Genomic DNA, 26,755 nt, shown 5'->3' with positions numbered 1-26,755 from the left:
AGATTTTTCACAACAGCCTTAAGGTCTTTGAGAAAATTTCAATATTCTTGGATCTGACGATTTTTCATACATCTTAAGGCATAGGACGCTTTCAAAGCAACTTTCAAAACATCTTGAGATTTTTCATCTCAAGATGGAGTCAAAATCATCTCAAGATTAAGTCAAAACATCTCAAGATCAGGTCAAAGCATCTCAAGATTTAACACAAAATTTCAAAATCTTTGGTATAAATCCCAAGATTTTTTTATATGCAATTATGCGTGATCCCCACTGGGGTTATATGGCCTGTTGAGTACCAGAAAAGTTTCTCACAAAATATGAAATATGTAAGTTTAAGTTAGATTCAATAGTGTGGCAAGAGTAGAAATTCTGACAGAGTAGAAGTTCCGACGGTGCTATGTTCGCTAGCTTTATATTTCTTTGGGGCCCATGGAGCTAATTTTTGTTATCCTATCTTTCATGTTTATCTTACCAAAATGCATTTACATCAAGTTCAAATTTTCATCAAGGTGAAATTTTTGTCCATATCCCAAGAAGTAAATTTCTGTATCAGGATGGGGGACGGGTCCTGAAAATAAATTAATAACCTTGCATCCAGCACCCCTTTGTTAGGGTTAAGGGTCAGGGTTCAGAATTAGGGTTAGGGTTAGGGGGCAGGGTCAATGATAAGGGTTAGGGTTAGGGTTAGTCTTAAGGGGTTTAAAAACTTAGGGTGTCAGAACATAGGATTGATAAGTTGATCATATAAAGCAGTGATTTTTTGACCAACGCTTCAGAAGAGCGATCAGGGTGGTAATAGGTAGCTGGAAGTTTGTGCCAATCTTCGTTTTCTATTCAGTTGTAGAGATTAAATTTTATTTGAATATTATTTACCTGGATGTCTTACCTTCATGAACGAGTTACATTGTATCATTATTATCATCTATAGTAACTATTTGAAGGGTTAAATTTCTCCTGTGTCTGTGGGCTTTTTTCCTAAATGTTTCAGGGCTCGAAATACCACATGCATATGCAAGTTTGTGCAAGTAAAATTGGTGTGGTGCAAGTAAGTTTAGACCAAACTTGCACCAGTGCAAGTTACTTTTGTCCTCTAATACCTGACATTAGAAAAAGCTTACACACACCGAGAATATTGTCTGTCATTGAAAGGTAAAAGAAAATAACACTGAATAAAAAAAAGCCTAAATTTGTTATTTCTAAATTTGGTTAGACATCCAGGTAAACTATTTTTTAAAACAAATCCATCTCTACAATGCTAATGATTCCTAAGGTGCTGTCTTACCTTGATTTGCATATGAGTTACATTTGCATACTAAATATGTTCAACTGGTTTTTCCAGTTATATGTATTGTATTGAGTTGTTCTACCACTTCATTCTGGAGATGCTTAAGACTAGTTACTGTGATGGATGTCACTTGAAGAGTCCAGAAGAAATCTATGGATCTTATCGAGTTGTAGACATTGAATTGTCTTTAATTGAGGCTAAATTCACAGTTTTTATGAAACAGTTTATACAATTTCAAACCAAAAATAAAATACGCTACGGAAAAACAAATATCCAAACATGTGGTCTTTACCGGTATGTATCCCCATTTACTACTAGTCACGTACATTTGCAAATTTTCAGAAGAGGAGATAAGGGTTTAACAGTTCACTATTTTGGGTTGTGCAAGTAAGTTTCTTTTGGTGCAAGTTACCTTTGGCTTAACTTGCACAGGTGCAAGTTGACTGAAAAGTGTATTTCGAGCCCTGTGTTTATTTGTGCCTAAATCTGCAGGCTGTAGCCATGAACATAATGACTGCTGTGATTGTGGGGACGCTGATGTTTGTTAGAGGTCAGGGTTCAGAACTAGGGTTAGTGTTAGGATTAGAGTAAGGGTTAGGATTTGGGTTAGGGTTAAGGTTAGGGGTCAGGATTAGCGTTAGGATTAGGGTTATATAGGGTTAGGGCTAGTGTTACGCTTCAGAAGCGCATCATCTTTTGAAAATGATGACATCAGGGTGGACCAAAGATACCTGGAAGTTTGTACCAAGCACCGATTTAGAGTCGACTCAAAATGATGGACATAGCCTCTTTCATGGGATTTGTCCCTAAATGTTTGTTTCTGCCCAAATCTGCAGGCTGTAGCCATGAACATAATGACTGCTGTGATTGTGGGGACGCTGATGTTTGCGGCCATCTCTGGTGGGATCAGCCACGCATGGCCCAGGGGACACGCCAGCCACGAGAGCCACAACGAGGTGCTCAAGGTAAGACAAATTTGTGAAACAAACAAACAAGTAATAAACAAACAAACAAACAAACAAACGTGTATTATCCAAGGGCACGCCAGCCAAAAGAGCCAAATTCAGGTCCTCAAGGTGAGACTTATCAACAAATCAACAAACGTTTTTATGTATGGCCCATAGCCACAACGAGGTCCTCAAAGTAAGATATGTCAAACAAATAGTAAACAAACAAACAAACAAATAAACAAACATGCATGACCCATGGCGCACACCAGCCATGAGAGCCACAATGAGGTCCTCAAGGTGAGACATGTCAAATAGATAATTAAACAAACAAACAAACAAATATACATTGGGCCAGGGGGAATACCAGGCAAAAGAGCCACAATGAGGTCGTCAAGGTGAGACATGTCAAACAAATCAATAAACAAACAAACAAACAAACAAACACGACGCTGGGACCTACTTGACCAAACCTATCGTCTTTTAAGACTGGAGGAGGTCGAACATGTAGTTCTTAATGCTGCAACTCGTGTCTTTGGCCAAGCACCTCAGACTATTCTTGTTGGGTTCAGGTTTTAATACTTAGGGTTAACAGAGAGATAAGAAAGTACTGAAAACAACAATTTATATGAGACACAAGAGAGATTAATAAATTTTCTTCTCTTGTTTGTCATTCATGTTCAAAAATGACCATGTCACCACCTGTATAAAAACACTGACAACATAGACAGACATGAGAGCACTTTCCATCTTCTGTTCGAGGTAATGCGTATGCAAGATGAAATATGGGTTCCCTTAAAGAGGTTCCTTTGTTATGCTAATATCACCCATTGGCAGCTTTCACAGCTAATAAGTCGGCAAGAGTAAGAGATTGATTTCAGCAATGGTCTGATAGATTTTTTCAAGAGGCCCATGTAAGGTTGAAAAAGTATGTCTATCATCACTGGGCAGTACAAAAAGTACTATGATCATTGTCATTTTACTTTACCATGGTCAGTGCCGGCCATCAAATAGGGGAGTCTCTGTACTAAGAGTCTTTTTATTGATAATCTAGTACCTATAGCGTCTATGGAATCCCTATAAATTATCAAAACATTAAAATAAGGATTTTTCAGTCATGAATGAAAGATATTCGGGGCTATCTGATACATCAGACTAAACATTATACCATTTTCTCCACTTATTTTGCATTAGGCCATGTTGATTTGATTATATGGATGACATCCGCGCTCGCACCAATTTCTGGCCATTTCCAAAAAAAAAAAAAGTTTTCGACCACACAATAAATTGTGCAAAGCAGCTGTAAAATGAGCACAAATATTCCGTAGATCGAAAAAAAAGTATCAGAAAACAGATAACTAATGCCATATATAGAATGCCAAAATGAATCTAAAGTCAAAGAATAAGATGTGAAAGGAGGGAAAGAAAAAAATCTATTGTTGGTTGGGGAGAGGTACCAGTACAGAAAATTCAGGTCCAGAGGATCATGGCATACCATACTATGTGTGTTTAGTCCTATGTTCAACCTTCCTGGCCACTTTGATTTCATACTGAAGGCAACTTTTTTTTTTGGCCAAACTTTTTTTTTATTCGCTCGCTCGCATCAGTTTTGGAGTTCCCGGGGGATGTCATCCATATAATCAAATCAACATGGCCTTATGTAATATCCTAAGTGGTTGTCTAAACTTCACTGATGATAATGATCTTTAGTTCTTGATTGAAATGCCCAAAGTACAAAGTGAACACATTTTGCATGCAGCGCACTACTTTCCAGCAACATTGTGCATTATACAAGTGACTGATCAACCATAGAGCATCCGGGAGACAGTGAGGCTGGGGACGATCTCCCTCCGCATGGCGACACACGAGGGTACATAAATCCCCGAATACGTTCATTGATTAATACTGCCTTGCTCAGGATTACCCGCGTCTTGTAGGATATCAAATCTGAAACATGACTCCCCTGGAATATGAAATTATATATGGGAAGAAGCGACGGCAGAACGTCGGGAGACATTTGTCATCCATGATTCATCCGCATGACTCAGCGAGGACGCCCGTGGTCGCATCGCGCATACGGAATGGCCACATCCTGCGGCAATGTTGTGACAGTCACGTATCAAATGGTGTGGCAGAACAGGCTAAGCTGTAGCAAAGCACTTGCCTGTAGCGTACAATGTATACATGCCAGGGTGGTGATGTCATGCACAGCTGTGGCAAAATTGATTTTGAAATTATTGTTTTGTAGTTGGGTACAGGGCTTGGAATCCAGTTTTCTGCCTCTCTGTATTGGTGCTGTAAAATTTGAATAATTGTCCGTGTAACATTTTAAAGTTTAAAGTTTTAACTGCATCACTCATTTTTATTGGCTAAATTTGTTAATTATGAAACAAGGTTTCAGAAATGTTCTTAGTACTGTTAGTAGTACAATCTAAATCTTTTTTAAAACCAATTTCAGCATGCCACTATGAAGATTATGCAAGCAGATGAAAATTTTGGTCTGTCTTGTGTCATAGGCTGATGTTAGGATATATGTATTAGACTTTCAGACTTTATTTAGAAAACCAATTAGGTAAGTCATCAGAAATACACCTCCTTTTTTTCTCCACGAGGCTAAAAAGGCAGGTGGTTTTCGAGTTGGGTACAGGTGGACATTCATATTGATGTCCTGCCGGGGACAAATTAAGATCTCAGTAGCATTGTTGGGCCCCACAACACAATCTTACTAATGACATTTGTACCAGTACCTGGCTATTATGGGGGGCGGGGTGGAGCCAGTGCTTAATTCCAAAATGTTCATATTTTGAAAATACTCCACAAATGACTTGGATAAAGGATCTGAAGTATGTTCTGATAGATGAGACATGGGATTGGATTCGATCCCCTGACCCTCTGATCTGCAAATTGAATTTAATACCACCATAGGCTTGCCACCATGATGACACGTGTGACATACGGTGCAGAAACGATATGATATCATTTGGATTTTTCATGGCATAATGCGCTGATAGAAATCAGTGGGAGAATAAAGGAAGAAACCACATAATGCACATTATGTACATGTAACGTCAGCTGGATTGGAGAATTAAGCAGTAGGATATGGGAATTAAAGCCATGCTTTTACACATGCTTGCAGCACATTTTATGGAGATTTGATCGGCGCTATTCCCTGCCTGATGACAGCACTAGGGGCGCCATATGGCTCCATTTCTCCATAAACGCCTCCGCCGGGGGATATTGTCCATCTGGCTCCATGCCATCACTGCCCAGTCTGTTGCCATCAGGGCCTCTCAGTGATTCAGTACCTGCCAAAATGACAAAGCTGGCAGCCTGTCAGCGGAAGCTGCAGCTCTGCATGACAAATGTTGCAGGCAGGAATACTTTGAAAGCAGCTCTTCTGGCTTTGGCTAATTGTTTTACATTTTCGTTTGGCATGTTTTCTGACAAGTGTGTTTTCTCTACTAACTGATCACTAGTCTGATACAATCAGTGCTTGGAGACGGAAAATGTTTTGAATTTGATGCACATGCATTTACTCTACAATCAAAGCTGCTTAAGGAGACCACTCAAGGCCCAATAAAATCCAGTCTATGTGGAAAGGTGGTCACTATAGACAATCAAATCTCAAAAAATTAATGGTGACTTTCTTTCTTTGTGTTGGAACAAAGCTTTTAAACTTTACAACTAAGGATTCCTTCATGGTTGTGTCAATGAGAATCATATCAAAGTGACCAGGTAGTCCTTATGTACAGGTTTGACGGTAAAGAAAATTAGCTACAAGATACTGTGCAAAAACATGCTGCGATGGTGTGGTACAAGGAGGTTATACTCCTTGGTGTGGTATGAAAGTTGTTTGATGGCGGCATTTTTGTCAGCCCTACAAAATTGGCTGACTAATAGAAAAACTGCCAAAGGATGGCTGGAAGCAGAATGAGTGATTAGGACCTCCCCCACACTGATTAAAGGGATGTCTTTCATTACAGCAGCCCTACGGGGAACAAGTGCCTTGTGTATCAGCTGAAGGTGAAATTCATGATTAGGTAGAACAAAATGGATGCATTACCTGGTTTGATTTGATTAGGGAATTCTACTTCTCCAGTTTGTAGCATGTTACATTGTCAATACTAAGATTTAGCCTTTTGCAGAAGTCTTCCTTAATTTGATGACTTTTCTACCTGCACACAATGAAGGTAACAACAGAGACTCAGGCAACCAGGTCAAAAGATACCAAAAATGGAAGTTCTACTGCAGTCACATACTTATTAAGGGGGCCCAAAATCGACCTCAAACTTTGTCATCCCAACATCTACCCACATTTTCAAATATCATTATTTATATAATCCATCAAAAGGTTCTTGAGTTATGCTGACTACAAATTCCAGGCACACACACACACAAGCAGACACATAGACAGACACACCCAAAAGAATATTTTACTCAACGCTAGTTCACCTTTATCCGTGGGGTAACCTATATCCGTTGTTTTTCAAAACAGGGTTTTTAGGCACATGAAGTCGACGGGTGGTAGTTTTAAACTGCAATGTACAGAAAATATAGCAATTTTAAACCAAGGTCCGTCAACGTGATATCCCCAAATACCCTGTTTTTAAAAGCAACGGATATAGGTTACCCAACAGATAAAGGTGAACTAGCGTTACTTACAAAATACACTATAGGCAGCAATAGCTGGAATTGTGTACCACACACGCAACACATTAGAAAACATATAATTCCATACAACACTTGATAAAAAGGCAAGCACTGCAAAATGAAATGGAAAGCCACCTCTTGCCACATGGAATAACGATTTGTGGGGCCTCACAATAATCAGTGTTCCCTCTACACTCCAATGCTGGACACAGTTATTGGTTTCATTTAGGTTCATTCTCTGATCACAGTACTCTTAGTTGGTTTCATTAAATGTCTCCGTCTTTCTTCTCAGTATCGGTTAATTAGATGCTCCTATCTCCTGAATGAAACTCGATAATGTCGCAGACAAGTGAAGCTCAGGTAATGAACTTTTGCAGATTTTCCATCGCACACTCTGTAAAATGTCTGTCCTTTATATTTGTAATCTTTGGCATCTGAGTCCTCAGGAAAAGTTGTCAGTTAAATAGTTGTAAGAGAGAGAAAGAGAAATGGTTTATTGCCATTGACATTAAAAACTCTTGCAGCACATTTACAAAAGGCGGAATTGTCGTTTTTTTACAGTCAGTATTTCAACCTCTAACTAGTTAACACAATTAAAAGGATCGATGATTTATCCCATAATAAAGTTAGATTGATGTTAATATCACAACTGACTGAAACAGAAAAGTATGAAATAGAATGAAGAACGTTTGAAGCCCAAGAAATGGAAAATGAAATTGAAGTACTGAATGTTCCAACCAAATAGTGTAATTTTTTTGGGTGACGTTATACAACGAGTGATTGAATAGGCCTTGCCCAAAGCAAGTTTGTACTAATAAGTCTGGGAGTGTTGGGGACCGAATCTTTAATGAAATTCCCCAGGAAACAGGGCCCTCCTTGTAGCACAGTAATCAGTCAGGCCTGCTGTGAAGCACATGCCACATTTTAACCCTTGTCAGGCAAAGGATCCCATTTTAAACTTTGTCAGGCAAAGGGTCACATTTAATCAACCCTTGTCAGGCAAAGTCCCTCCTTGTACAATAGTAATCAGTCAGGCCTGCTGTGAAGCGCATGCCACATTTTAACCCTTGTCAGGCAAAGGGTCCCATTTTAAGTTTCATCAGGCAAAGGGCCTCTTGCTACCATTACAGCTGTCTGCCTTAACACGTCAAACAATGTCAAGCGACCTCCAACGACTCTATTATGTAGTGTGCTGGATACATTGCAATATACATGTATGAATGAAAAAAAATTCAGCAAGTCCTGAGTATTTACCAGCTTTTAAGAGTCCTTTGAGGTGTTTAGGCAGACCCCCATTACAGCCCTCGCTCCAAAATACAAATCTGCAACAATAAGGCAATTCATGATTTAAAGTGCTAATGCACAAGTCAAATGTATATAAAGGAATGTAACATATGTTGGTTAGACCTGATGCTTGATACAACGTTAAGTGTATTTTGTTTATGTGCCTTTAACATATTACTGACAATATAATGCATCACATATTGTTTGTGCAAATTGCGAACTAGTTTATTTGTAGGAAGAATTTCAGATTACGGGTAAAAATGTTCCGCCGGCTGCAGAAAACTTGTGTGTGTGTGAAGTGTGAAATGCGATTAAGTGTTGTACTCTGATAATCTACAATGTTGCTGAAGAATGGTTTTCTGGCACTGCTTTATAAATCATTGACTAAGGAAATTCCCAGCAAATGCAGCTAAAGAAACAGACAATCTTATCTCTGTAAAGGTCTCAATAAATATTTAATACTTTTCTATGGTTTGAAGTGGAGCATGTTAAGATTTACTGGTTTTCTTTATTGAAAGTTACAGTTAGTGATTGATTGAGTAAGAAATACGATTTGTGTTGCTTAATGAACATGTTCTGATGATGGATCTGTTAATTAGTTCACAGTATCTGATGACTGAAGCTGTCATTGACTTGAAGACAACATGGCAGTCCTATGTGCATGCCTTAAATCTATAATATGCACTCTGATTTCATTCTACTTAATATGTTTTTAGTCATATTATGTTGATATTGCGTTTTTGATTTACTTGTATCGTAAAATGATACTATGTTGGTTACTCCTAAGTTGCTGTGATATGTATTGACAGGTATATGCATTGATGTTGATTTTCTGTAATGTTACTTTTTATTGTTTTTGATGTTTATGTACATCTATGTTTGGGGCTACGGCTGGAATCAAGTTCAAGTTTTCCTCCCTGCCCTATGCTTATTTTATGTTTGCTTGTCATATCTTTTTTTTCAAGAATCCAAAAACCAAGGAAATCAATTGTTGTGGATTGATGTCCATGCACATTATTCACTTAGTACTTAAATTGTTATGTTTTCTTATTGTTCTTCATTTCCGCAAAACCAGAAATCGTATGTTATTGTCTTTGTGAAAAGAATTAAAGGATTACCTCAGAATAAATCTGTGCATTGCCTCCCAGTAATGCGGCTTCAATTGAACAATAGCACTCTGACGTTTCTGTCTATTGTTTGGGTTCGCTGATGCATTGCTCGGATAGACTTACGTAAGTGAATTACATGAATAATTTAGTGCATCTCCGTATTTCTGTCACCAAATTACTCTTTATGGGCTGATGCACTGACATCAGATTTTACGGCCGTTCTTTGTGTCATACAATCGCAAGCTGGTCAAGGGCATTTTGGGTTAGTCTTGTATGCGTCATGAAAATTTCAGCTGTTTTTTTGTCACGCGTGAAAAAGGCTGTCTTACATCCTCCTTAAATTGCAGTTTGTTACGTAAACCCTGCTTGAAAATGCTATGACATCAGAATCGTGCAATGACTCACGACGAATGTGACCGTTAGAAAAAATACAATTGGTAAGGTTTACTTTTCCAGATTTTGTAAGGTTTGACTTATCTGCTGCCAAGCCCTGAATTCATAACACAGATTTGGTATCAAAAGGTGATCTCAGGAGAAAATAGGTTTAACTTAATTCTCCTCTTAAGAAATGAAAAATTTCAATAAATGCATTCCGAATAGTTGTGATGGTCATGATTTACAAACGTTCGTAGTTTCCTTTGAGAACCAATCTATTGTATTAGTTTTGCCCAGAAGCCAACATTATCAGTCAGGCTGACATATTGTACAAATGTCAATATCATTCTGACCTTTTGGGTCAGGGGTCGGGAGGTCGTGATCTCCAGTGCAACTGGTGAAATGTAAGCAGCTTGTTATGTGATACGGTTTGATGTGTAGATCAGGCCTCTCTCCAGGTAGATATATAATGTTTCTCTGACTCCATAGGGGCAAGCATTAATTCTGTAACTTCATTTTAATCTGTATCTGTATCTAAATCTATATAGCCGATAAAACTGACTTTTGGAGCAACACACCAGCTTGCAATAGTCTTGTGGCACTGTTGACGATATGGGGAAATATGTCACATAGCTTTGATTTTTGTTTGTCAAGGGTAGAAGAGCAGACTGATTGTTTGGGATGTTTTGAAATGGCAGGAGAGAGAGTATGTGTGAGTGAATGAATGAATGAATGAATGAATCAATCAATCAATCAGATGAAATAAACTGTTGTAAGAATTAAGTTTTTCTTCTATCCAACAATGACTTCATTTCATATTTGGCCATTTGTCAATGAAAGATAATTATCTACCCCATACATGTACCATACTAATTGGTCACCCTGTCAGGTATTGATTAATAATATGTTGGTGTCAGATATCACCTGCACTAGGGCTGGAGCAAGTTAATTTGTTGCTTCCGAAAATACTGGAATGCTGTTAGTAAATTAATGCATTAAATTTGTGGGGTTTAATTTCGTGGTAATGGGAAAATGGAGTGTTCATGCTGGTTTTGAGTTTGCAGTAGAACCACATACTGTAGTCCTGTCAGTGATGGAAATGTTTGCGGTGGTTTTGAGTTTGATAGTGATGAATCAGCCACCGCAAAAGATGTGAATATAAAATCGCTGCAAGCATTTCTGCTTTTAACACATTTGTATTGACTCTGAGTCTGAGAGGGAAAATCTGTACCTTGGTACACACAGTTTCAAGCAGTAAATATGCTAGACTTTGCGTGTTACTCTATTATTTCCCTAATGGGACCACCTAGCATATGTATCCGAGAATCTGACTGGTAAATGAAAAAATGCAATTAACAGTACAATGCCCAAACAAATCAGTATTCGTCAACTTCTCCACATATGGCCGGGCCTATTGATTTACTTGGTTCCCGTATTTCTAAAAATTAAGATACATGTAATATAGCAAGTGGACATCATAAAAGCATAAGGGCAGGGAAAAACTTGAATATGACAGTATTTAAGGCATAAACCTTGTCCTCAGGCTTTGTTTTCAATGTTTTCAAGTTGAGCATACTTTTTAAAATATTTTTCAAAAAATCCGAGAACCAAAAAATTTAATTGTTATGGCCTAATGTTTAATGGTCCATAACATTATTTATTGAACCTTACTTACACAAAGCTGTAAAATCCCTCTAAATATTGACATCCTCGGCAAATCTTGCCTCCAATGCAGCTCATCTTCACCAAATGTGAAACTTGCATGCCGTGAAATTGCGTGTGAATTTTACATTACCACAACGTTTTCCTGGCAAAGGTGCAGCCCCTCTTGTCACGACGACAAATGCACCTCTTCAAAATTTAATGGCAACTACACATTGCATGGTATGACCAATGACCATGGTATGACTGTGTACATACATAGTATGGTTGATGATGATGTTAGGTCATTTCATTTGACATGGGAACCTTGTAAGTTGTCGAAAATCTTCATACTGAATGTTTTTAGTAATGTATGGCTAAACAGATTTTGCTCAGTAGTGGTAGTAACGGTTTTCTTATATTTTGTGCCATAAAATTGCCTAGAGAGGAATTTTTGGAGGACGACTCTGATGAATGTTTTGTACCTTGTGAAGATATTTCATTGATCACTGAAGTGAGACAGAATGTTAGGTTGCAATTTTTCCTCCCAATGATTTTGACAAACGAAAACAACAGGAGCTAATTCCCTCATTGGCATTAACTGTGTCTTAGCCTTGCTATCCTTTGAAATCCAAATTGTCTTCAGCTTGATTTTGCCTTACCTTTGTTTTCTTTGGAATCCAAATTGTCTGCTGTCTGAATTGTCTAACGTTTCCTATTGGACATCTGAAATTGTCTTCATTCATGGTTTGAGTATTAAAGACCTGTTTCTTCCAGATCACTTCAGTGTTACTGACGAAGGATAGTGGATTTTATCCGAAACGTCTGACCGTTTCCAAAACCATATCCAGTTGCTTGAGTAACTACTTTTAGGTGGATTTTGACAATGATTTAAAATTGTCTAGTCTACTTAATAAGTTAGGATTAAAATATATGGGAGGATATTCTGGCATGTTGCCTAGTTGGCAAAAGCCCTCCCAAAAGTTCAATAAATCGTTATCAAGTTCGGAAGTCTTGGAGCCTCTATGTTATCAAGGCTCTCTATCAAGAAAGTAATGAAAATAGATGGAGTTTCCAACACACTTGTTCACACAATACATGTAGGTAGGAAACACTGCCTGGACAAGCATTTTATATCTATCTTTAAGTTACTATTTAGTTGATTAAAAGTATCCTCTGAGACACTAGTACTCTGGGTTTGATGTAGATATGCAGGATAGAAATGTAGATATACACAATAAAAAAATATTTAAGCAACTGCATAGCTTAGGCGGCAACAAGTAAATTTTATGGATGACATCTCATTAATTTTTTTTAAACGTACAAAGTAGCTGCAAAATGAGCAAATATATGCTGTAGATTGCAAAATAAAAGTCGGAAAATGGATACCAATGTTATAGAATGCCAAAAAAGTCATTTCAAAGGTCAAAGAAGAAATGTGAAAGAACAAAAATGAAGACAATACCATACTCTGTATTAACTTTGTTAAACCTACCAGACCACTAAGATGTCAGTTAGTTGAGGAATGAGTCCACTCTACTATATAATTCCTGACCATTTAAATTCCACAATAAAGGCAAATTTTTTGGGGGCCAAACTTTTTGAATATTCGCACGCTCGCATCAGTTTGGCAGTTCCCAGAGTATGTCATCCATGACAGCAAGCGCATCACCAAGTCAGATCCCCCTGCCGAAAGGAGGTCAATGGAAACCATAAAACTAAGAGCTGTGACAGTAATGGCTATTATGCCCTTATCTCACCCCACATATCATGTAGACAACCATTCGAACTGACACTCCAAGAAGACAGGAGACGCTTGCCCAATCCAACGTAATTAGAAATGGACCTGCCCTTGGTGCTGAACCGCCGGGGGTGGTTATCTGAAATGGGCCTGAGAGGAAAGCGGATGGGAACACATTAATACAGAGTCTTATTGAGAAATCCAACTTAAGACGTTACTGTTACGGCCCGCTGATTGTAATACCCCCATAGCCATTATGCACGGCACCGTATCTCCGGGTTGCTGAGCAATGTATGTGTTGCGATGTGGGGTGCATCTGTTAGTATAGGGGTGTACTGCGCATGCAAAAGAAGTTTGAAACATACCTGAGTTGCCTTACCAGGGTTGAACAAGTTTTCTAAAATTGTCCTAAGACTGAACTTACTTTTCACTTGCCCGAAATTTGAGTAACGTTTTTCACTATCTATTTTCACTTCCAGCAATGGAATTCTTTTATTATTGGTCCCTATTTTTCTGTGTTGATCAATGCTTGATACGATGACTGGGATAAGCAACAAATTGCAAATATCAACATCTCACTTAGGAAAAAAATCTTACTTGTCGATTGGACAAGTAGGGTAGAACATACCCTTGCCCAATGGGCACTTTCACTTACCTGCGACAATTGGACTAGTGGACTTGTCCAACCCTGTCCTTACATATGTGCCCTATGTGGCAAAGACTGTCATTCTTGTATAGGATTGTTGAGCCATTGTTGAAGCTGTAGGGTTTATATCAATGAGGATTTTGCCATGGTCAAAACTGACCAAAGGAGGCCATATGTGCCCTTGTTTAATACTTTCATGCCTTAGAAGTGTCATCACAGAAGCAGCTTTGAATTGATCAGAGTACAAGATGCACGGGACCTGATTCTTTTTTGATAGATGTAACTTGGGTTCTGCAACTTGCTTAGGGCATGGATCTCCTCAAACACATGGATGGCATACATGTAACATCTTTGCTGAAATCTGTAACAGCACTGTTCAAATTGGCATAAAAAAACCTTCAAGTTTTGATTCTGCAAACTTTGTGACATAGAAGAGGGATGGCTTGACATGTCGTTAGAAATGTGCATTTTACGATCACACAAAAAGCAGGAAGTAGGCCAGGATAAGTGTAAGAATATGCATGCGTTTTGCTGCTGATAAGATGGCAATACTTAGCTGGTCACAGTGATTTGTATGAAGAGCGCGTGGCCAAAGCATTGGCCATGCAGTTACTGAGCATTCATCATTGCATTACTCACAGGTATGATGAAGGTATAGACAAAAGTATGTAACGCTAGTTCACCTTTATCCGCCGGGTAACATTTATCTGTTTCATATAAAATCGGAGCATTTAGGGATATCTAGTCAACAAACGGAGACTGGAATGCCATGAAAATATTGCAATTCAAAACCAACATCCGTAGACAAGATATCTCATTTTTAAAAACAATGAATAAATGTTATTCCACGAATAAAGGTAAACTGCCATTACATCAGAATTGCACTGCAAAGTATGCAAAACTTTGATCCGTACTTTAAATCTGCCTTACAAGTAGGTCAAAGCACTTAAGAAGGCTCGTTAAAGACGGCTGTAAACTTAAGCCCTGTTCGATCGAAGTAATTTCTCCTCATCTGAGCAATTTCCCAGGCCATATTTCTGAGTGGCCAGCTAAATATATTACTGTCAGAAGCACTCTTGGCCCCTTTGTCTTGAGATGTGTTTGTAAGTGGACATAGTTCTGCATAATTCGCACTCCTCTATTCAAGTCATGCACCAGGATGCAGCTGGGATGTGCCTGAAGAGCGAGGGTCAGCAGGGATGGGTTTATGTTATGCATCAAGTGGGGATGGTAGAAATGAGAGGGTGAAGTTCAGCTTAACTTTTATCTTGGGTTCAATAGTATCAGTCCTCTGTTGTGAAGGTCTGCAGAGATGATTGAGTTGCAGGGGTGGAAAAAAGAGGTTGTGAATGACTTTTTGTTCTTAGATGAATGGTCTGCATCTGTGGAATAAAGTCAGCTCTGGTGTACAGGCAAAATGTTTTTCTGGCTCACAATTACTGCTTCTGCATAATGATAGGGCCCCAATGAAAATCAGTTTGTCAAAACTGAATCTGGCTACCCAGGAGTCTAAAAATGTTAATAAACAACAATAATAAACAATGATTTCACCTTTTCCAAGAGGTTGCAGTGCTAGTTCCATATTTTTCTATGATTCTACGGACACTATGGATGCCATAGAATGCCATAAAATATTCATGTTTGTATGTCCTGCTATGAGTCATATGTCCAAATTAAAGGAATAAAAAAAGCCTTTTCCCCTCCAGCCCCACCACAAGGCGGCTGAGGACCACCCGGCCGCAAAGCCACTCCAGGCAGCTCCGGACGACGTGCCCGTGGCCCTCCCGCAGAAGGCATACGACGACATTGAACTTCCCTTGGACAAGGACCCGGCTGTTCCGCAGAAGTCTGGAGCCATCAAGGATGTGGACTATAAGGCACAGGGGCTGGAACTGGCAGGTAGGGTCATCTTATTTTATGACAATTTAATACGTTAAGTTTTTGCTGGTGCATTTTTATTTTCTTCCTCCTATCAGAAAAGGTTTATGGAAAAGAATTCCACTTTTGCAATTTTGTTTTAAGTGACAATATACCACAAACATTATCTAGAAAAACATGTAGAATGTATGAAGAAAAATGATGGTTTGAGTGAAAATCCTGGGTTAACTATTCATGACTGATCTCCCTTAGTGTGTGTCTGTAACTCCTTCCTGCCTTCATCCCTTCCATAGCCTTTCCTCTCGCAAGCTAAATGGTCCCCTTAACTTTCCTCGGAGGTAAAGTGCAACCATCATCACCATGAAAAACAAGGGGATTTGGTATTACTTTCTGGTCCAATTTCCGCACGCCATGGCGTCCCGTTACTGTGATGCAGCATCAGCATTCATCTCACCAACTGGCCTGCAATTTGCCAGAGAACCTTCCGCCGCAGAACCACTTTGCTGAAGTGGATGTTTAATTCTGCGGCTGCTCCCCTTAGCCATTTCCATTGGGCTGGGGCAGGGGGAGAACGGGGTCCCTCATTTACATGTGGAGTTGGATTGCACACCTGTAGCGCTTAGGCCAAAACAATTTGATTGGTTGATTCTCTCTAAGATTTTGAAACAAGAATAGAAAATCAAACATGAGGATCAAGGTAAAGATTAAGTAACAGGAAAGCTCAGAAGCCAAGGAAATAGGTTGGTAACTCTTTAAATTGCCAGTCAAATGTTAGCCAGTGTCTACCCTTTTGTTTGAATGCATCGTAATTAACACAACGAAAGCACACGCTCACATCAGGCCATACCACTAGGTCAAAACATCCTTCAGCCAAGCAGAGAGATCAATGCTGCATATGAATCCTGCTAGTATTCAAAAACACTTCCACTGATCAAATGTCCGCTTGTTTATGTGTTAATTTATAGTACATATCGATGGCTAACACCTCGACAGACTCGACACCAAAGGTAGTGGATGCTATCCAAAACGTCTAACCGTTTCCAAAGTCATATCCAGTTGCTTGAGTCACTGCTTTTTGGCATTCTGTCAAAAGTTCCTGAAAAGGGGGATATGATTGATTTCACTTCAAAACATGCTAAAGCCAAGCAGATGAATTGATATAGCATATCAACACAGCTGGTATCCCAGAACAATTCCACCCGCCAAATGTCTTCCCCTTTATGCGTAGATTAATATAAATCGATAATCAACTCCTATACAGACGATCTACCATTCCCTGACTATCAACCTAAGGCCACACCAGCTTAATTGGTTGTTTCTCGGATCTTTTAAAGTGAAGATAAAGCAATGGGACATCATAAAAGCAGAAGGCAGGGAGAAAAACTTGAATATGACCGTATTCACACCATAAAACTGAGTGCAGCAAGGCACAAACCTGGTCCTCTTGTTTTTTCCAGTTAAGCATATCTAAAAATTTTTTTCTAAGATCCTAGAATTAACAAATTGAATTAGTGTGGCCTAAATCAGGGCATAAAATTCTTTTTCCTGCCTGCCTGCACTGGTGCAGGTAACATTGAAAATTACCTGCACCAGACAAATTTCACCTGTAGCACTCTGAATCTAGGAAGTATGGACGATACTAAACTTGTTCAGGAACCATTTTATACTTTATAGTTAGTAACAGTCAATGCAGCTAATTACAATCTATATACACCTACATCATGGGACATTTATGCATAAAACCCAGTACATGGACCAGTGCAGGTAGACACCAGAAATACCTGCACAGCTCCAATTTTACCTGCACTAACCTGCATATGCAGGTGGTATTTCGAGCCCTGCCTAAATGCCAAGGAAGCATCACTGGTTGACTCAGCAGGTTTCCATGGTGAGAGTCCTCACGTACACATAGATTTTGGGGGGGGGGGGGGATTGGGGGCATGAATAATTCAGATGTATCGATTTCTGCGGATCGCTCTCCCAGAGTTTATGACATCGTCCTTTGGGTCACCGTAGCAACCTTGGATGTCTTTGGCAGAGACAATATTTTTTGTTATTTTTTTAATATATGGTGAATTGTTGCTCAGGCCAGTTTGATTTAGTTTGTTGGTTCCCAAATTCTTATAATACTAATAATAAACATGAAAACGGAGTTTGGGGGAAGTCATGCCACAGTACACACTGTTATACAGCAGGTACATAAAGCCAGATGCAAGTTTTCATCCCAGCTCTCTGTTTATTGTCTTTACATCTTGCTGAGCATAACTTGAATATTTTATCAAACCAAGCAAATTAATTGGTGTGTCCTAAGAGTCGTGCTTTTTTTCGCCAATTTGCCTTTACCACCAACTTCTTAGAATGAAGCATACAAAGCAATACACAACAGGAGTCCTTGCAGATACGACATGCATCTTTTAACAATTGCAGGATAGGACGATTGTCAACCATCAATTGTAAACAGCCTTTTCTCCTTTACTGCTTCTTGTGCAATCCCAATGCTGTGGAAGCTTTTTGAGCCGTTGTCCTGATTTCCATTAAAGATATCTCATTGCCCTTGAGGGGTTCAGTTATATACCCTGTAGAGAAGTTAAAAGTGGAGTAAGATTACCTGCAAATTGCTTTTGCCAAGGTTTATGTCATTGCTTTATCTCAGGCACTGAGTTCTCGTAAAAAACTAAGGCCCGACGTATATGCTGTAATACTATATAACCTAAGTGATGAATGTGGAAATAAAGTGATGTAATGGTCTGCTTTTTTTGTCTCCGTAAGTGAACTTTGTGATTCCATCAGTCCTTATCCAGAATGGATTTCAAATGTAGAACTGTTATTGTCATAAAAAGGACACAGCACTTTGATTTGTTGGTTCTCTAAAAATGATAAGAAAATGTGCCTAACTGGAAAAACATAAGGAAAACAAAGCCAAAGGAACAGGTTTCTTCTTTGCAGGATTGTCTACCACTTAACCCAAAAACCAGGAGTGCACCACAAGCAATATCATTGTTCTTTGGTGCTGTTGATTTTTAACCCACCGTCACCTGCTGATTTAAAATCGGGAATCGACCCCTTGAACCCCTGTTCCAAAGGCAGGATTGCCCAACACTTGACCCAAAAACCTGCGCCACAAGCAATATCATCGTTCTTCGGTGCTGTTGATCCCTAACCCACCATCATGTGCTGGTTCTAAATTGGGGATCAACCCCTTGACCCCCTGTTCCAATGGCAGGATTGCCCTGTGACCACCTGACCCAAACACCTGCGCCACAAGCAATATCATAACATAAGCTTAGCCACGTTAGGGATTGTTTTCTCACCGCATTTAAGTGCCACCTACATCGGCTACATATAGTGGTGAGAAGCAGAACTCCTGTTAGATTAGCTCTGACGAAGGTGTCTGAGAGACATCGAAATGCAAGCAATGCTAGTACCTGCTGGTTGTGTAAAAAAGGAATTCTCCTATATCCTATGTTCTACCAAGCTGATGAAACTATTTTCGGAAGCAATATCGCTGTTCTCTGCATGCACTGTTAATTCTTAACCCACTGCCATGTGCATATTAAGCTTTCAAACGAGATATCTTGACCCCAAAACCTACATCACAAGCAATTGTTCTCTGTCACTGTTTAATCAATCTTCTTTACCTCTGACTGCTGCATCAAGTAGTACTGGTCTTCATCTGGATTCGAACCCGTGACCTGTGATCCACAGGCAGGATCGGCAACCACTTGCTCCAAAACTGTCAGTGTCACAAATGACCGTTGTTCTGCAGTACATGGTTGATAAATCTTTCTTTCCCACCGTTGTATCACGTACCGGTCTGGAATTAGGATTCGAACTAATCTCACTCTCATTTGTATCAACATAGTCGTAACTTGTCTAACCCTTGTTTCCTTGGACTATGACAAATTTATTTTCCTCCCCTTTTTGCATATCGATTCACAGCTAGGATATACAGGTACATGTAAAAACTCTCTCCAACAAGTTCTCTCCAGTGTCACTGACGAAAGACACCGGATGGTTGTTTCTAAAATCATATCCAGTTGCTTGAGTAACTACTTTTTGGCCCATGACGTTTGCTCCTCTGATTGCTTCGTTGTAGGCACCCAAAAAACAATATTAATGCCATTTGAATTACAGTGAAACCTATCTATAGCGGCCACCCAAGGGATTGGAGAAATGTGGCCCCTATAGACAGGTGGCCACTATAGAGAATCAATTGACCATGAGCAATTAGTTACACATGATTTCCGAACCCACTGATCTTTCTTACCATGGCAAGTAACATGGTCTTGATTGTCTTAAAATTCAACTGACACTACCAAAAATCATTGATATTGCCATGTGTTTGAATGTTGGTAAATTCGCCGACAAAGACTTGCGCTCTAACGTCCATGGCACGCGTGCCTTCCACTACCACCAAAATGACCCAAAATCCAAATCCTCGCAAACTACGATCATTATAAACCCGGAAGAGTTGAAAACTTTCAGACACTAATCTGCTAGCACTGTGTGGGATCTTCCCGACAGTGCGCCCCTAAGCTCTTCCCTGAGCCTTATTGCTATTCAGTCCTTCCTTCCGCCGTTCCAACAGTACGTCTTAAGCAAGCTTTTATTGATATGAAACTGTCCTTGACACCAGGGGGAGTAGTTTAGTCCCTGCCGGTGCCATCTGTTAAAACGTGCCGCCATTCGGGGAGAAGCGCAGCAATTTGGCATCCATCACTCCCCGGTCCCTGTGCAGATTTGTGTCGTGTGCAGTTTTCCAAATGGGTGAAATTGTCGGCGAACAACATCAATTCTAGGCCTCACCTATTCGTTTCATAGGTTTTCCGACATGTTAGGCCATGCCAATGGATTTCCTTGGTTCTCAGATTTTTTAGAATAAAAACATGAACAACATCAATCCTATTTAGTTCTTAGTTTTTCTTTACGGTTTAGGCCACGCCAATTGATTTACTTGGTTCTCAGATTTTAAAAAGTAAGAACATAGTAAGATATAGGAGAATTCTTTTACACAGACAATACTCACTTTGCTTACAATGTACCAACCTGATCAAATTATTTTCAGAAGGACAAAACATGGTAAGCAGGCGTCATAAAAGCAACGGGCAGGGAAAAATTGGTATGTATTATTTATTCAGACTGCTGCGTCCGTGTTCCACATTATAGCCCTGAATAGATACAACAATGCACATGTGTGGACTGTGCGCTTCCTGATTGTAGTGGTGATGCCCTTGCAGGTGTGTGAATGTCAAACAAACCAGCCAGTCATTGAAGCATGTTGGACGATAGAAAGGCGTATTTAGGTGTCCACTTGTTTTACGCTAAAGATTAAAGAGTGTGCAGAAGAAGGACAGGTTTCATCCAGCCGTACTTGCAAAAAAGAAGTTCAAGTTACGTATACACCAATCTATTTCCTTCTTTTTCTGTCATTCAAAGTTTCAAAAGTAATTAATCGAAGTAAGAGAACAGGTCTAGGTTGAAAACAGAGGGTTGGAAGATAAGGCAGCGAGATAGATCTGAATGCTGTACTTTCACTGCGTAAACTGAGTATGCTGAGTATCAGGACTCCAGCCAGACGTTGTAGCCAGATTTAAGGTTTCCGTCTATCCCAATTTTGTTTAAATTTTTCCTGGAGATAGTCTGTGAACCAATAGAATGAATTGGTGTGGCCCAAAGGTCCAGCGTCCGTGCAGACTGCTTTGCTATTGATCAGTGGTACTAGGAACGCGCTGACACGGCTGGGAGTGGGTTGTTTCTCCTGGACTGCAGCCAAGGGGCCAGGCAGGTGTTTTCAGTTCAATGTGACTGTGGTTCGTGGACCTGAGGGTTGGGGGTTTGAATCCCGACACGACCAGTGCACTGAGCCCCCTGCTGTAGTGCTTGCACCTATGTGTGACCCAGTGCTTAGAAGTGGAGATGGGTGCTGGGCCAGGGAGGGTTGAGACCCTTGTTCTGGGCAACTTTAGCTTACCAAAGTTTGGTGACGCGTAGTGTCATAGGTCATGGGTCCCAGTCTCATGATACGATCTAACGTCGTGCTCTTGGGAATCATATAGTAAATTAGTACTTCGCTTCAGTTATAATTAGGGGCATCCCTCAGATAGGAGGTTTAATGAAGATTCCGTGTTTTGAGAGAGCCAAACCTCAAAGATCGAAAGAACCCACTGTACTTCAAAAAAGAGTAAGGGCCTTTCCCGGTGTAACACAATGGATCAATTAAATCTGTCCGGATATGCAGCTAGTAATATTACGGTACAAACCTGGTGTGTTATGCCGTAAGGCGGTTTACTGGGTATGCATACACACAAACAAATGCAAAGTTGCAATTACACTGTGCATTGCAGGTAGGCCAGGTAGGAAATGTTGGTTTTGATGGTGGAAAGGGCATTAAATAGAAATTAGTAACATTACTGTAGCAGTGAACAGCTTGAAGTAAGGATTTTTTATTTATTTTTTTTTATTTTGCGTGTTTCTGTATCTGAATGATAAAACACCATGATTGTACATGCTCTTTGATATTTGTTATCAATCCATGCCATACTCCCTTGCTTGATTTTAAAGATAGAATCAGTAATTAAAAAAACAACAGAATACAATAGCAGGCCATAATATTCATGAAAACGGCACACATTTCTGCCCCCGTTTGTTTATGGCTCATTGATGATGAAAAGAGGAGATGTCATCGACTCCATTCCTCTGCATTAATCATTCATACATTTTCTGATGCTTCTAGTGCGAATGGGTCCCCGGGGCGTGGTTACAGATAGGCATCTGTGTCAAACTATATCGGTGATGGGTTCCTCCCTAGGCTATCGTTAACAGTGAATAGGAAAAGGGTCGTGATACAGAAAACTAGGCCTGTGTAATGATGTTCGTCACAGACTGCATTTGTTCAGATTGGGCTTGAAATCCATATATGAATGTGCAATATAACTTTTCCGTGAATATAACAAACTTTTGGCCAGGTAATATTACATGGATTGATAATATAGCTGCATAGCAGCATGGGAAACCCTACATTGCTTGTGGGTTGCTGAGATATGCAGTTCATAATACTTCTTATTTGCAACATGTTGTGTACAGGACATTCTGTGTAATGATGTTCGTCACAGACTGCATTTGTTCAGATAGGGCTTGAAATCCATATACGAATGTGCAATATGATTTTTCTATGAATATAACAAACTTTTGGCCAGGTAACATTACATGGATTGATAATCTAGCTACATAGCAGCATGGGAAACCCTACATCGCTTGTGGGTTGCCGAGATATGCAGTTCATAATATTTCTTATTCACAACATGTTGAGTACAGGACATTCTCATTTAAGGTCAGGAATGATCCCACTTCATGAGATTAAAGATACCCGAACACTTTAAGGTCTGAGTAATTTTCCAGAACTATTTTTGTCAGGCAGGTAGAATTCCTGACATCTTCCAGTATTGCAGGAAACAGAAGAAAGAGACAGTGTTTTCACCAGGATTGTTTTCACAGTGTAGTGGTATCTTAGTGCATCAAAGCCACCTGTTAAGTGATGCAGGCATGAGCATTGTGATTGGTCTGGGGGCATGCTCCCCCTGAAAAGTTTAAGATTTATAACCCTCAGAAACACTATTACCTTACTTGTGATGGCAACATTTAGTGAATAAAGCTGACATTTTTTACCTTCCTTACAAAACAACAGAAGAGTCTGTTGAAACAGATTGGAGTAAGGGCCCAAAACACAGCATAAGGACTCAAGTCACAGCATAGTGGTCCGATATGCTGAAAAGGCCTGGCGAGAACACTGAGAGATTCAGAAGTGTTTCGAGCCCTTCATGTAGATTCCTTGATGTGGTGTGTGATGGAAATGGAATGTGCTGATGTCAAGGTTTTTACGACGTTATTTTCAGTCAGAGGCAATAAAAACGGACAGCACATTTCGTATGTATGGCCCATATGGGATGTGCTAGCTCAACATTTCCAGATGCATGGGTCAAGAGACGGACTGTACTTCTTGGGATTTAAATGTATTTTTTGCTAAAATGTACTCGGGTTAATGTTATATGGATTGCAATGAGGAGGATTCAGATATCCTTGACTATGCTGTGTGTATTTATGAAGTAGGCAGATAAAATGATGGCTGTGTATCTAAATAGCCTATCATCACATGGACAATCTGTCTTTTTCTTATGGGCTACTTTGGATACAGGATTTTTGGATGTTCCATAATTTATTTGAAGAATTTACATAAAGCAGATTTTGTCGGGAGGTAAACCAAACTTTGTGTGCTGTTTTCTGTCTGCTTCTGATGGTCTGTGGTTTCAGTAGCAGCATTCTACTAGCACAAAGCCTGCAACCATTCCACAAGTGGAAAAGGTATTATTAGCGAAGATCTAAAAATGGTTGGAATAGCAGAAAGCAGCATGTAATGAGTAAAAAATGTAAACAGTGCTAGTCAGGGAGCCTTCTTAAGAGATTAGCTTGGCCTGTGGCCTTATTATATACCTTTTATGCCTGTGGTCTTTTATACCGTTTAAAATCAAGTTGCGCGAGGCAAAATGAGGTTGCATTTTCAAGTGGGCAAGTGGGTATTTCGAGCCCTGCTATTACCTTCCTTGTGATGGCAAAAGTTAGAAGAGTCTGTTGAAACAGATTGTAGTAAGGGCCCAAAACACAGCATAAGGACTCAAATCACAGCATAGTGGCCCGATATGCTGAAAAGGCCTGGCGAGAACACTGAGAGATTCAAAAGTGTTTCGAGCCCTTCATGTAGATTCCTTGATGTGGTGTGTGATGGAAATGGAATGTGCTGATGTCAAGGTTTTTACGACGTTATTTTCAGTCAGAGGCAATAAAAACGGACAGCACATTTCGCATGTATGGCCCAGATGGGATGTGCTAGCTCAACATTTCCAGATGCATGGGTCAAGAGACGGACTGCAGTTCTTGGGTATTAAATGTGTTTTTTGCTGAAATGCACTGGTCAATGTTATATGGATTGCAATGAGGAGGATTCAGATATCCTTGACCATGCTGTGTGTATTTATGAAGTAGGCAGATAAAATGATGGCTGTGTATCTAAATAGCCTATCATCATGATTGTGGATAATCTGTCTTTTTCTTATGGGCTACTTTGGATACAGCATTTTTGGCTGGCTAGAGCCAGAAAAAAAGCTTTAAAACAGATGCTCCATAATGTTTTTGAAAAATTTGTCAGGAGGTACATAAAACTTTGGTGCAGTTTTCTGTCTGCTTCTGTGTTTTAAGTAGCAGCATTCTATTAGTACATAAAAGCCTGCAGACATTCTACAAGTGGAAAAGGTATTATTAGCAAAGATCTAAAAACAGCGTGTAATGAGTAAAAAATGTAACAATGCTAGTCAGGGAGCCTTCTTTAGAGATTACCTAGAGATTAGATTTATACCTTTTATGCCTGTGGCCTTTTATAATTATACTGCTGGGATGTACAAGTAGACATTGTTTCAGCAGCATGACTCATGGCTTTGTTGTGACAGTCATTGCAGTGGTCAATTAGCATGAAAGCAAATTTTGTCCCACACTTTTATATATGGTGGTGCTACTTTCCCCTAGTCTGATGGTGCCAGTTTGACTTATGCAGGAATTCTACTGGGTATTTCTCATCGACTGCCTGCTCAGTCATGTCTACCTTTGCAGGACAGCTACAATTTTGCTATGCTTTACACTACTTTGTTATGGCCACTTTGACTTGTCCATGAATTCTATTTGTCCTTTGCTGCCTTAACACATTCATATGTGCCTTTGTTGGCCTGACAGGTTAATTCCATTCAGTTGCTGTTGGAGGCTTCTGTATCTGTATCTGTATACAGCCAGTATAAATAACCGCCCTTTGGTGTAACAGACCAGCTTCTGTATCTGTATCTATACAGCCGGTATAACCACCCTTCAGGCCACACCAATTTAATTTCTTGGTTCACGGATTTTTTCATAAATAATATGGAGCGAGAGGGCGAAATAAAAATAAAAATTGTAAAATGGTTGGGTTAAAGGTAACGACTAATCCAAAACATAAAGAAAAAAAGTTTTCAGGTTGAAAAAAGTACAAAAACACTATTATTGTACAGTAACAGCACCTGTACCCACACTTTAGGGAGCTTATAATATAAAGGCCAATTTGCTACACCAGAAAGTTGGTGAATGGTTTCATTAATGGTGAAAATTTGCTGAGTGGTAATTTTTATTTTTATTTTTTTTCCCAAAAAATAGGAGCGAGCGAATCCATGAACCAAGAAATTAAATTGGTGTGGCCTCAGTGTAACACACCAGCTTCTGTATCTGTATCTATATAGCCAGTATAACCACCCTTTGGTGTAACACACCAGCTTCTGTATCTGTATCTATATAGCCGGTATAACCACCCTTTGGCGTTACACACCAGCTAGTTAGTGGGGTAGTAACAGTCCCATTACTTTCTGTTTGCAGCATGATTGAGGCCAGGCCCTTTCCTACTTCGTTTATTCTTGGCTGCCTATTCAGTCCCGTTTACATTTGATTCACTCGCTGTTTGGGGCAGCAACAGTTCTGTCACTCTGGATAGCAACTAACAACACTATATAGCCAAGCTATCCCTTCCCCTACTTTGACAGGACCACTTTGACTTATCCAGAAATTCTATTTCTCCATGGCTGCCTGCTTGTTGATCTGACAGGTATATTCCCTTCAGCTGCTAAGTGACAGTAACAGTCCCTTCTTCTGAGACAGTCGCTAGGAGCATGACGTTGGCCTTCCTCTTCTTTAGGCCATTTCTTTGCTGTCCAGAAGTTCTATTTCTCCTTGGCTTCCTGCTCATTCATGTGTACATTTCTTGGTCTGACACTCAGGTTGATTGCCTTCAGTTGTTGTGTGTGACAGTAGCAGTCCCTTGCTCTGAGACAGTCGCTAGGAGAACGGTGTTGGCCTAAATTCCTCTACTTTAGGCCACTTTTTTGCTGTCCAGAAGTTCTATTTCTACTTGGCTTCCTGCTCATTCATGTGACTGTGCATTTCTTGGTCTGACACTCAGATAGATTCCCTTCAGTTGCTGTGTGTGGTAGTAGCAGTCCCTTCCTCTGAGACAGTCGCTAGGAGAACGGTGCTGGCCTAAATTCCTCTACTTTGGGCCACTTTTTGCTATCCAGAAGTTCTATTTCTCCTTGGCTTCCTGCTCATTCATGTGACTGTGCATTTCTTGGTCTGACA

At 39.8% G+C, this 26,755-nt stretch overlaps 1 protein-coding gene across 1 annotated transcript in view; it reads left to right on the top strand.

The window, feature by feature from the left end:
- The window catches only part of LOC118411821 (follistatin-related protein 5-like), a 105,058-nt gene that overhangs the window by 4,291 nt on the left and 74,012 nt on the right, over positions 1–26,755 (top strand). The window contains exons 2-3 of the mRNA XM_035814307.1: positions 2,122–2,250; positions 15,385–15,577. Coding sequence (XP_035670200.1) covers positions 2,131–2,250; positions 15,385–15,577 — 313 coding nt within the window. The 5' untranslated portion in view covers positions 2,122–2,130. The remainder of the gene's footprint in view (positions 1–2,121; positions 2,251–15,384; positions 15,578–26,755) is intronic.

This window comes from Branchiostoma floridae, chromosome 3, assembly GCF_000003815.2.
Source record: "Branchiostoma floridae strain S238N-H82 chromosome 3, Bfl_VNyyK, whole genome shotgun sequence".
Taxonomy (NCBI): Eukaryota; Metazoa; Chordata; class Leptocardii; order Amphioxiformes; family Branchiostomatidae; genus Branchiostoma; species Branchiostoma floridae.
This window is presented reverse-complemented; position numbering and strand designations above follow the sequence as displayed.